Source organism: Periplaneta americana, chromosome 7 (genome assembly GCF_040183065.1).
Source record: "Periplaneta americana isolate PAMFEO1 chromosome 7, P.americana_PAMFEO1_priV1, whole genome shotgun sequence".
Taxonomy (NCBI): domain Eukaryota; kingdom Metazoa; phylum Arthropoda; class Insecta; order Blattodea; family Blattidae; genus Periplaneta; species Periplaneta americana.
The window spans coordinates 1,911,923-1,925,934 of NC_091123.1; the positions used below are offsets into that span (position 1 = coordinate 1,911,923).

The 14,012-nt window shown below is 36.3% G+C and overlaps 1 protein-coding gene across 1 annotated transcript in view; it reads left to right on the forward strand.

Annotated features, from left to right (window-relative positions):
• Positions 1 to 498: 498 nt before the first annotated feature.
• Positions 499 to 14,012, forward strand: part of ple (tyrosine hydroxylase ple) — an 81,919-nt gene continuing 68,405 nt past the window's right edge. The window contains exon 1 of the mRNA XM_069830133.1: positions 499 to 785. Coding sequence (XP_069686234.1) covers positions 717 to 785 — 69 coding nt within the window. The 5' untranslated portion in view covers positions 499 to 716. The remainder of the gene's footprint in view (positions 786 to 14,012) is intronic.

Here is a 14,012-nt window from a genome sequence, read left to right on the forward strand (position 1 = left end):
TACCGTGGGTCACTACAGCTGTCGACGCACTAATCACAACACAGCTGCTCCTCTGACTGTATCACTAACGGCACTGCGCGCGACCTTCAGGCCGGTCCGTTCAACCGGCATCGGCAGATTCGTCAGCTTTCCCGCCCGCACGGAGTTCTTCCCCGCGCCTCTTGGAAAATCCGCGCAAGACGCGGGGGGGGGGGCAAGGCTCCCTATTTTTTGTAAATCGTTTTCCTTCCCTTCCCGATATTCATTCACGCAAGTCCGAAAAAGCCGGCAAAGGTCACCAGGTGATTGGCTGGTGGTGGGGGTGCCCTCAGCGGAGCGGCCAATCGCGCGGCGTCTTGAAGGCGTGTCCGGAATGACGCGTCTCGGCGGGAAAAGGCGGGTGTTGAGGTTATGTCGTAACCCGCCGGCCGGGATCGGGAAGGAGGGGGAGAGCGAAAATGCCGCGCCAGGTATTTAAAAGCCTCGGCGCAGCCTTAAGGGCACCTGCATCGCTTAGCCGCAGCTGTGTACGTCAGACGGACTTGCTGACTGAGGGACTCTCACTAACACTTCTTCTTCTGCGTCTCTTCGGTCAGGAAAAGTCAGTGGTCGTACGTCAGCTTCCTACATTGGACTTGTGCTAGGAGCCACCAAGAAATCTGGAGTTTGCAGCGTTCGGAGTTTTGAGCCACAGCTACCACTTGCCCCGTCCCTCTCCGCAACCCTCAACACACAACATGATGGCCGTTGCTGCTGCCCAGAAGAACCGCGAGATGTTCGCCATCAAGAAGTCATACAGCATCGAGGTAAGGACTAATCCTACTGTCCACGATCATTCAGAAAAAAATTCTAAGTCAAATAGTATTAATTGTAAAATTCACTAAAATTGTAATATTGTTAATGTTACATTTAAAAATCATCTTAGTAAATCAACCTAATCCTCAAAAGTTCCAAAATTCTGCCAAAGTTAAATTTCTATAAAAGTTCTACCACGCTTCTTACATAAAAAAGTAAAGTATAAAAATTTGACTACAGAAATTATTATCAGAACTCTTAGTTGCATGCTTTAATAAATTAAGGATATGTGATACAAGATCTCATCAGAACAATTTACTCATTACACCCTACCACAAGACATCTTTATATTCTTCATCTTATACAGTTTCAGTTGCTAGAAATTGGAACTCGCTTCCGAGTGATGTAAGGGGTTGTTGGACAATAACTTCATTTAGGTCAAAATTACATAAATTCTTACTTAACAGATTAATTGCTGATTAATATTTGTTACTTATAATGAAACTAACATCTCTCCATTCTTATTATTATTATCATTAATTTCTCTAAATAGATTTACAAAACCTCTAATGGCAATTACATTAACATTCTCAGTATAGAAATAGAAATATATATATTCTCCCTGTAACATAGTCCTAGTAAGCTTATATTAAATTAATTTTCATCATTTTACTAGCTATCTGAAATATTAAATTAATTATAATTCATTGAATTAAATTAGCTCATAAATTAAGTTACTACTTTACCTTATAGATTTATCTAAATTTAAATAAATGTGTAGTGAAGAATATTGCTGGAGAACCTTTTAAGTGTAGTGTAAATATTTGTAATTTAAATTTATGTATTGTATTGATTAAGGCTGGTTGAGTGGAAGAGAAGGCCTTATGGCCTTAACTCTGCCAGCGAAAATAAAACATTATTATTATTATTATTATTATTATTATTATTATTATTATTATTATACCTATGCATAAAGCTTTAAGGGGAGGCTGAGGTGAATATTAAAATCCACATAATTTATCCGATTTGTTTGAAATTGATCATGGATACTAAGTATGTTATTAGTAATGGACATACCAAGTTTCAACTTTCTAAGTACAATAGTTCTGTAAATATTAATTATTTTATAAAACTTTATATCGTTTGATATAAAATGCTCCATGCACCATATTGTAAGAAATTTTCAATATTTCTTTTTATTTATATGTTCAGAGAAGGTATATAAATAATGATAAGTATTAGTTTATTATGGGAATAATATAGTAATACAGTTATCTTGGTTTTAATTTCATACTTTTAAGGGCACAGAATCAAAAACTAACATCGGAATATCAAAATAAAGATAAAAATGGAAAAAACCAAATTTTCATTTTTTCTTCAGTTTTGTTCGAAAATTTCACCTCTGCCTCCCCTTAAGAAGTTCAACGTCGATTATGAATTATCGGGCAGATTGTTGGAGGACCGCCATTTCTTCAAATTTCATTATATACCTCTAAGAAAATTAAATTTGAAAATGATCGCGTTTCAATAGATTTATTCTATAATAACTGCATAAAACTAAAGTATTTTGCTATGTTATACCACAGAACCTATAAAAGTTACATTAAATCTGTTTTTTTCTTTATTAAATAAAAATTAAATGCGGGAAAAAATATCCCTGCTCTTAAAATGTCATGCAACATCTAGATCGATAATTATGAATTGTTCTTTTCAGCACAATAAAATAATATATTACATTAACTACCGCGGATTATTCTAAGTTGAACACAGAAAATGTAAAATTGAATTTTCAGCCGTAATAGTTGTAAGAATTTCCCCGTTTTTTAATTTAATTTATTGGTCTGATCCGATATTTTGGGTTTGCCCTGCGACACAGAATAGCTCAAATTAAATTTAAAATGAAAAATTATATATAAATAGGTTTCAAACAAAATTAAGACATAAGAAAAAAAATAGAACCAAATATATTTTAAATTGAATGCACGCCATAAAGATGCTGACGAAATATCGCTACAGAAAATTTTATAATGGTGGTGACGATGGCATCTTGAAGATCTCTCGTCAGCTTGTATTTTTCCCTCCACTTTACAAAGGCTTTCGGGATGGTGCCTTTCGCTCCGAAGAAGAGACTCAACTGAATACAGTGAAATAAAAAAAATTCTACGTAAATCTAAAAATGACTATGAAATTGTTCAAATAAAGCAAACATTTTACAAATCTTCAGAGTAAGACTGAAAAATTGTACATAGGGCTACACGTGAAATGATTTTTTTATATGTAAAGGCATGCTTAATCCACGGTCAAGTTGACAAATTTGTAAACAATAATATTTATTTTGTTTCTCCAGGTTCAGCGAAATTAAGAAAACACTTTATGTTTTAGCTCTAAAATTGTGTTAGTTTCTCTAATTACGGGATAAATAAATCAAAATGAGTTCGTAGCTGTTACAAAGAACATAAAATCCTGCACAAGTCTCTAACACATACGTTTCTGGCAGTCACTTATCGTCCTGCGTCCTCGCTGGTTGCTGAAGTTTCATAGCCAGTACGTTCCGCTCCTGTGTCTTCCGATTCATTGGACAATTCAATTTAGAAACGTTACAATTTTCAAATCTACATAAATATTTTGCAAGGGACCCTATCCTCTCACTTTAAATTCCTTTCATTTGTATGATTTCTAATTCTGAAGTCACTTAAAATTTTTAAATTAATCATCCCGGAGGAGGAACCACTTCGACTTAAATAGGTTATTTTATGTCGCTGTATCAACATCTCAGGTTATTTAGCGTCTGAATGAGGTGAAGGTGATAATGCCGGTGAAATGAGTCCGGGGTCCAGCACCGAAAGTTACCCAGCATTTGCTCAAATTGGGTTGAGGGAAACCCCCGGAAAAAACCTCAACCAGGTAACTTGTCCCGACCGGGATTCGAACCCGGGCCACCTGGTTTCGCGGCCAGACGCGCTAACCATTACTCCACAGGTGTGGACGAACCACTTCGATCGTTGAAAATGTAACTGCAATATTTTAACAAGCTGGGTCTTGAAGGCAAGGCTATGAGAACAGCGAACGGTCATAAAATGCTGCATTAATTAAGAAGTCACGCCACTTGCCAATAAGCTATGAATCCTTTGACAGCTACGTATCACGAGGCAGCAGTTTCACTGTATTCCTCCTCGGTGTTGTAAGGCCACGCAACGACTGGACAAGAAAACAATTGCAACACGCATCCACATCCTAATGCAGACTTGGTGGTCAATGTAACAAAGAACATAACTTTTCAGGAATTTCTGTTTCTATCTTTAGTACTGTCGGATTTAGAGATTTCCGTCTGGAGGAGTATAAGTCCCATGAGGAAATGAGTACGGATTAAAAAGTGAAACGAAACTACTGACTTTGGCTCAAACGGTAGCGTGAGAGACTCTCATTCGGAAGGTCCAAACTGACTGGAGTTTTTCATGGTTTCTCTCAGTCACAAAGGCAAATGCCGCATTGGAAATTTACATGCCATGATTCATCTCTCAGTCACCAATATCATAAACCTTTATCACAATCCATACTCAGTTACATGAACACAAGCAATCTACAACAAACTATAGTAACTGCCTACTGGAAAACCCAGAGATCCTAACGCACGCGTGTATAAATATACTTAAAACATTTCAACATTTTTCTCCAAGTGTATGCATACAAGGTAGGTCCACTCTTTTCAAAACAAACCCACGAATGTTTATGCAGGCCTACTTAAATTTAGTTTGTTAAAACATGATTTAGAACGTCAACAAATAACTTTTGTGCGAGATCGTGCGTATTTGCTTGGTTTCCGCACAAAACCAATCCGCGGAAAGTCTAAAATTCCACATTCAGTATTCCTAACCTAACACACACGTAACAATTTCCCTCTTCTTACCGCTTAAGTGACATATTGATTTTACTGCCTTAGGCTTCTAACATATTATTTTTAGAGACGTTCAATATAGTAATAATTATAAATTGGAAACTTACCACTGCAATTTCACCTAAATTGCACTGTTAATTATTGTTTTTAAATATTTGCAAAAATTAAGTAAACGCTACAACTCCACTAAAGTTACTGCATTCGTAATGCAAGTAACATTAAGGAAGCCGTGAAAAAATCAACAAGATTCCAGACTCATCATAGACTGGGGAAAAAAAAAGACAGACGTATATCACGGCCTGCTGGAGTATAGTAAACACAGAAAACATTTTAAAGCAACAATGTTGAAGATAGATATTTTTGCCGTCATTGAACAGAAACCAAGATGGAGATTTCATTGCAACTAAGTAGGAATTCCTCTTTCAGGTATGTAATAAACGATCTTCGCACAAAATAATGTACGATACACGAGCGGTATGTTTTCTTTCAATTCTCGGAAATTAAAAAAGCTCAACTACGTTTCGCTTTTTCAAACTTTTCCTCGAACATGAAAACTTCAACATACCGCTCTTGTAACGCATATTAATATTCTTAACCTATTAGGGTTAAATAAATAATCAAGCTAAAATTAAAACCTTGTGATACCTCTTGTTTGTCAAAAAAGCAGGCTGGCATTACAAATTTGGACATCTCACAACAGATGATACAGTCCAACAACTTGTCTTATTAAAGGAGAAATGAATGACTTATTGATTAAAATTACTAACCCCTATAAGTACGATGATTAGGGTACGTGATCGTAGTTCATTGCCATTATCGCCGGGGAAATTCATTTGTGTGTTCAGCAGTGAAAATCCTATTCTCATGCCCAACTTGGAATCATTACATTTTGATCTGTCACTTTGTTTCGTAACTTCCACTCTCACACATTCATAGCACGTGACTTTCAAGCCGATGTCAACACACACACATTGCAGCGGCGGCTCTCTTAACTCAATTACTGCCATATCTGACTCTCAATATCTTCATTAATTAAAAGTGTATTACGTTGTTTGACATTCGTTAGGCGGGAATCGAACCCACAACAGTTATTATCAAGAGTGTACTGCACCCGTCGAAGTCGTGACGTAACATAAGATTTTAATAATATATTTTATTAAATGTAATATAATAACTATCAATAAACTTTGTTTCCAGAAGAAATATAACTTATGTTAGGAAAATATGTTGTTGTTGTTTTCTAATGCCAGGCATTTGAGAAAAAAGTCATTTGACCTCTTGCACTCCAATATTTTTCAAAGTTATTATCATGGCCAGCCACTGAAGCACAGATTTTGAGGTGTTCCGAATCCATTTCTTGGTTTGAGTTGCACAATGGGCAGTTAGGGAGCTGATATATTCCAATTCTATGCAGGTGTTTGGCCGAACAATCATGGCCTGTTGCCAATCTAAATGCAGCTACAGACGATTTTCGTGGTAAATCGGGAATTAACTGTGGATTATGATGCAGAGAGTTAGGAAAATATAAAATGATACATTGACGTTAATATCTAATTTTTTGCACATTACACAATTGTAATGAAAGTCACTTTTTCCAAAGACTTTGAAATGTAGGCTACTTCAAAAATTCACATTTTTAAGTTACAGAGATGAAAAAAAAAAAACTGCACTAAAATCTTGTGCATTTCCCCAACGAATACTTCTCTCAAAATTATGTTTTACATGACAAATAAAAATTGTAATGAAGAAATCGTGTACATTTTTCCAGAGAACTCAATTTTAAAAGCGTTACATATCCCCATCCTAGAAATAAATTCATAATAAGCCTATAAAATTTTAAGCTAAAATGGACGCAATTGCAAAGAACTTGCGAAACTGGCTGTCTCGAGGTGTAAACTGGGACGACTGTAATACGGCAAGGTCGCGCGTCATCACTAATAAATGTCCCTATAAAGAGTCTGGGGAAAGCTGTGTACACTACACAGAAGATGGCCGCCGAGGCTACATACATACATGTATACACACGCCGCTCCAAGGACGTCTTTAACGAGTATTTCATTTTATTAATTTGCTTCCCGCTAAATGATAGAGCTCGCGCACCTTTGGCGTTGTAAAATTCGCTAACAATGTAATTACCCGTGCAAAACAAGCAACGACCCTCTACATACCGCGCTGAAATGACAAAGTGTTATGCAATCGCTTCTAAGTACACACGCGAAAGATGCAGCAGAGAAAACCACTGTAATCAGCCACAGACAAAACAATTCTGTTTACAATTGCAATCTGACCAAGTACAAAACATCTTGCTCCTACCTTGAGACGGGGTCCCTCGGAGTAGGCTGTGTTGTCCCATGACACATGGTTTAACTGAAAGCTTGAGACGGGGTCCCTCGGAGTAGGCTGCATTCTGTCCCATGACACATGGTTTAACTGGAAGCAGGAAAGTTCGAGTATTGGTGTCTGTATGACTTAAGGCATTAAGAACTAATGAGAAGTAAGATAATACACAATAACCAATGCCTCGAACAAGTGCAAAATTTCAATTATCTGGGTTGTGAAATATCTTATCAAAATGAAAAAGATGTGAACAAGAAAATTACCAAATTTACACAAATTCTAGGAATAATAAACAATACATTAAAAGCTAAATTAGTACAAAAATCTACAAGAATAAAAATATATAATACACTAGCATTACCCTCCCTTCTATACGGAAGCGAGATTTGGACATTAAAGAAAAAAGACATGAACAGAATCAAAGCAACGGAAATGAAATTTTTCAGGAGGACAGCAGGATATACTCTTTTAGACCGAAAAAGGAATGAAGAAATTTTAGAACAATTAGAAGTAGAGTCAGTAGAAGAAAAAATCACCAGATACAAATTCAATTGGCTAGATCATGTAAGAAGAATGGAAAATTCAAGAATCCCAAAAATTATGATGCAATATAAACCTAGAGGACATCGTCGACCAGGAAGACCTTTAAGAAGACTGCTAGATGGGGCCGAAACAGGTCTACAGAGGCCTAATTCGTGAAGGATGATGATGATGATGAGTTTTAACTCCTAAAAAATTACAAAGATTCAAAGATCTGTTCGGTACAATTCATGAATTCGAACACTCGATCGCCACTTGGAAAGGAGAAGGCACTTACTCCTTAGAAATTTTCGGACTGCATTTGTACATTTCATACTCAAAATGAAATACTTATTTTTATCGGACACCAAAGACAATGGTCAATAGACATTAGAGCAGTATCAGCAAGCAGATGAAAGCTGACATTACAACGTTCAATCCCTTTCAGATATATAGGCCTACAAGGAATAAGATGAAAGAGTAATGGCACGGAGAAAAATTCTCTCCGCGTCACCGGGATTTGAACCCGGGTTTTCAGCTCTACGTGCTGATGCTTTATCCACTAAGCCACACCGGATACCCATCCCGGTGTCGGACAGAATCGTCTCAGTTTAAGTTCCAACTCTTGGGTTCCCTCTAGTGGCCGCCCTCTGCACTACGTCATAGATGTCTATGAACGTAGGACTGAAGTCCACACATGTGCTGAGGTGCACTCGTTATGAGTGACTAGTTGGCCGGGATCCGACGGAATAAGCGCCTGTGTTACCTGGACTACGGGCTTGCCAAACATAAATTATAAATCCGGGGTTATAGACATGCACACCATATCAACGCTCACTCTTTTCGACATAACACTAACACTTATAAACTCTCCCCCACCTCTACCTACACGGCATCACTAAAACATCAGCAAGAACGACCCAGAACAAAGCGCAAGCAACGTGAAGATGGCGCATAGGGCCTATTTCTGTCAAAAATATTCATTAAGGTAAAATACCACAATAGTTTCAATAATAACAGAGTAACGTTAAAAAGTTAGGTAATTTAAGGGGAGAGGATGGTATTTTTTTTAACTTTTTTCCTAACTGGTGTAAAAAATTAATTTTTTGTATGTAGAGAGCTCATAGCTGTCGCAACTCAACCAAATAAAAATACTTTGAATAAAAATTATTTGGGGGCCCAAATTTGAAAAAACAAAATACACCCAATGCAGGATTGTACTAAAACCGATATATCTAAACCGTTTTTAAAGATAGAGTCAAACAGATTTTTGCAAAGTATTTGAAAAAGCATGTTCTACAAACTGCCTGTAACACAATTTTGATATTAGTCCCTACGTTTGTAAAATAAACAATTAAAATTTAATAACAATAATCTGATTTCCTTTCTTGCAAACAAACGGACGAAGTTTTAAAATGAAATCAATTAACAAAATTCCGTTACAGAGAAAAGTTTCCTAATAGTCTAAAGAATGTGTGATCTAAATTTCATGCATGTATCTTTAATAGTTCAGAAATTATATCCATTTTTGTCTGGCAATGTAGCAAAAAAAAAAAAAAATGAAGTTACTGGAAACCTATAAAAGTGGGCGTGTGATTTAAAAATCCATAGCGCAGGAAGTTTAAAAATGACGTCTTAACATCCGATAAGGGCACAAATACCCACAAAGTGTTATACAATGCATTCCACATATATCAAAGGGTATTTTAAAGATTTTTTTTTTAATTTAATTTATCGGAAACAACAATAAAAGTGGGCGAGTGATTTAAAAATCCATAACGCAGGAAGTTTAAAAATGGCGACTCAACATCCGATAAGGGCACAAATATCCACAAAGTGTTATACAATGCATTCCACATATATCAAAGGGTATTTTAAAGATTTTTTTTTTAAATTTAATTTACCAGAAACAACAATAAAAGTGGGCGAGTGATTTAAAAATCCATAACGCAGGAAGTTTAAAAATGGCGACTCAACATCCGATAAGGGCACAAATACCCACAAAATGTTATACAATGCATTCCACATATATCAAAGGGTATTTTAAAGATTTTTTCTTTAAATTTAATTTACCAGAAACAACAATAAAAGTGGGCGAGTGATTTAAAAATCCATAACGCAGGAAGTTTAAAAATGGCGACTCAACAACCGATAAGGGCACAAATACCCACAAAATGTTATGCTATGCATTCCACACATATCAAAGAGTATTTTAAAGAAAAACAATTTTTTTTTTGAAAATTTACTCATTTTTTCACAAAAAAAAAATACCATCCTCTCCCCTTAACAGATCATTATTGAGGGTAAATTAAATTTATGGTGGGCAAAATAATATCGGGTAGATTTTCTTGGCAAGTTTTCGCCTTCCCTGCCACAGCCCTGTTGCCCGGCTCTGTAATCGACGCGCAAGGTTACGGAGGGGATTCCACGCACCGCACGACAGGTACTTTCTACCTAACGTGCACACGTCATAACAGTCGCACGGGGCTCGTAACAAGTCACACAGAAGTATCTTCAAAACACCCAAACAATGAGGTGCAGTTGGTACATGTGAACTACAGCTACTTTCATTCGACAACAAAGAGTTGTCGTCGCTGTCTGAAAGGTTAGAGGTTTGGATGCCTTGAGCATTTGCGGTGAAAACAATTCTGCCTTACATAATTTTCTAGTTTCCAGTTCACAGGAAGAGCAGATCCATATGGAGAAAGGAAGCCAACCGCTTGAGAATCTGTGTTATGATGACGGTGGCATTTTCAAGCAGAAAAAGTTATTTCCTAATGCCATTTATGTCTTTCCTCTGTCAGCTCGAACAAGTTTGTTGTATGCACCATAGAAAACTATACTTGAAACCAATAAATAAAAAAGGGTAAAGAAGTGAACTATAGTTTAATTTTGGGACTAAAGAACATTCAAGAGGAGTAGGCCTAATCTACATCAAATATTTTTTTCAACTGGAAGAATGTCAATGTTTAAATTGAGAGGTTATAAAAATTATTTTCGGATCTATCGTCGCTGCCGCATTGTTAACCAACACAAAAAAAGCTTCAAATCTTTTAAAATGTTCATAATTATGGTGAAAATTTATAATTTAATAATGATAATATTAATTCTTTATTTATACTGGCAGAGTTAAGGCCATAGGGCCTTTTCTTACACTCTACCAGGTCACAAAGTATACAAGCAGTTAACATTTAACGAAAAGTTAAAAAAACAGAATACTAACATGTTACAAAAAATAATAATAATAGCATAATAAAATCAACACTGAACAACATGAAAATAATACCATAAGCTTGATAGAAAAAAGAAAGTAAAATACATTGGAATATAGTGAAAGCAACTCATTTAGTACAAATGGTTAATATGGAAAAACATAAGGAAGAATATATCAAAATGGAATGTAATAAAATAATAATAAAAAAGAAAATAAATACGAAAATTAAATAAAATTCACGATAAAAAGGCTATCATAATAAATTCATCGGCTGATAAAGAGAACAAAAAGGGGAAAGGAAGGAAAAAGAAATACATAGCCTATATTTTTACAAAACTATGGTAGAGAAAAGGGCTTATAACTGAAAGGAATCTGAATTGAAAAAAGTGCAATTTTAATTTATTTTTGAAACTAGACAATGTCCGACAGTCTCTGACATGTTGTGGTAGAGAGTTCCAGAGATGAGCTGCAGAGACGGTGAAAGATGAAGAGTAGAGGGATGTTATGTGTTTAGGAATGGAGAGTGTGATATGGTGTGAGCGAGTATCTATTTCGTGATATGAGGACAATTTACAGAGAAGACAAAATTTCATGAAATGTTACGAATTGCTCGGGAAACTCACACTTTAACGATAAAATTTTCCTCTAACCTGGAGTACACATAATCGAGAAATTGCACTAAAAACAAAAAAAAACACATTATTATTATTATTATTATTATTATTATTATTACATGCAAACATTTGGAAATCACTAAACCGTGAATTTGATTAATTGCTTAAATATGAGTGAATCTTCAGTACACAACCCACAAATGATGGTGCTTTTAATCCAGAAATATAGGCCTAAGTTACAAAATGATACGAATAGTTACTGTGGGTATGCACTAGGCAAAATTTTCAGTAACACTGGACACAGAATTCTTTGGAGCCTCTCGCATCCTATGGAAAACGTTCTATTGACAGATTCTCCTTCCGGGCTTGCCACGGCGAACACAATTTGACTACTGGGGATTTGATTCCGGTACTCAAAGGTGACTCTTACCAAATATTAGCTAGCTCGTTCCCACACGCACGCACGCACGTTAAGGACAGGCGTGTTGACAAACTTACATTCTAATGACCTCAGCGAGTGAACTCCTTAATTAGCGCGCAGGTACCTTAACCTAGTAACAAGGCTGTCACCAAGGACCCGGAACGCGCAAAGACTCACGTAGCCGAGCGGTGGGCGTCCTTGCACTCGAGGGGCCTTGGGATCGCTCCCATGACGGATAGCAAAAAATGCTGGAAAAATAACCGCTTAGTATAAATCGCGCACAAACGGGAAGTGGAACTACAACGCCCATGAGGCTGTACAAAACTACTATGTTGGCAAAATTCTTCCCTTATATTATATACTACGCATTATTAATATTATTATTATTATTATTACTGAATGTCCAAAATATCCACGTACTATTTTACTATCGCACAGACTGCGTGGAAAAAGACAGACGAAAGAATTGGACGTTTAAATTGATTGTAATGTATTTTTAGTTTATAAACGTTTATACGTAGTCTATTATAATCACACTAAGTATTGGATACCTATATAATATAGACTATATACCCACCTATATGATATATTTTATTATTGATACCACTTTAAGGCTATTCATAGCTTATAAAAGCACATATTTAAACTTTGTGCCTACTTTTCTTGAAGTTTTGTAAGTGTATCTGTGTATTATTTTGAAATTCGATCAGTGAGAAATCAGTCCATTACAAATAAACTGACGCGTTATGAAAGTAACATGTTGGATCATTGATATTTAAAGTAAATAAAGTAGTAGACTTAATTCTGATATGCGTGCAAAATAAGTTACGCTCTTCCTAAGTGGATTTTTTTAAAATTGGGTTATTTTACGACGCTGTATCAACATCTAGGTTATTTAGCGTCTGAATGATATGAAGGTGATAATGCCGGTGAAATGAGTCCGGGGTCCAACACCGAAAGTTACCCAGCATTTGCTCGTATTGGGTTGAGGAAAAACCCCGGAAAAACCACAACCAGGTAACTTGCCCCGACCGAGATTCGAACCCGGGCCACCTGGTTTCGCAGCCAGACGCGCTGACCGTTACTCCTAAGTGGATGCAGTTCCTGTGATAAAAGGGAAATACCGTACAAAAATTAATGTGAGCCAGAAAATATGGGTGAATTTATCCAATGTGATTCCATGGTTAGAGGGGCTATAATTTGCCCAATTGTTTCCCATTACAAATTTCGATTATTAAAACAACCAGTAACAATTGTATTTTTACACAGCCATTTCTAAAAAAGGATTTTTTGACGCTAGACAAGATGTTACAATTTAAGTATTAAACGGTAGCTTACACGGCAGCGTGGGAAAGGTATCTTTCAATTGTTTGCGTGTAGTGTTAATTGTTTGCGACAAGATGCCACACGGCAGCAATTACAACCGATCAATGAAGCGGTTTAACCAATGATAGGCCTGGTTTCAAAAAATTACTGTTTTTGGTTAATATATGTACCTATGGGTACACAAAATAATTGCTTCAGCAACTACTGGTATTATACTGACAACTAAGATAAACAATTAAGAATTAAATGTCATTATAAAGAATTAGGAGGCAACCGGATTTCAATTGTGAATCTCTTGATCTACAGTGGAATGTTCTAGCCGCTGTAGCCATAACTTCTTGGTCTAAGCATCATGATTAGGACTCGTGTAGTTTCATGAATCTGCACTTCATCAGGTCTGGGAGTAATATTTGGAGAAATATTTATCCTTACATAATATTTTGTGTATTTAAATTTTCAATTCTACTCATCTTGTTTAATTCATTCTCTAAAATTGCACGGAACATCTCAATGTAATTTCAATTAGGCCTACACCTTTTCCAGTTCTTTGTAAATGTGTCTTCCAAGTTTCATAACAACATAGGACTATAGACATGACTATAAAAATCTCTGGGTACCATTTAGCCTTATTACGAAGCAAGTTATTTCAAGTTTCAAGCGGGTGTATGAAGTATATTTTATTTTACTGAAGATAAGTTAATGGCCTAGTCCCGGACACCCCTGGTCGACATAGTACTTGATTGCTCGCCCTCAGCTTCGAAGGACGACCCGACATTCTCCCGTACCACGGCGACACTGGCAATTGCTACAAGGTGGTCAGCTTTCATTGGCCGAAGGTGACTTTTTGTGTAAATCTCTTAATCACAACACACGCCTCGCGATAAAGTACCCCTCACATTAAGTATAACTTTT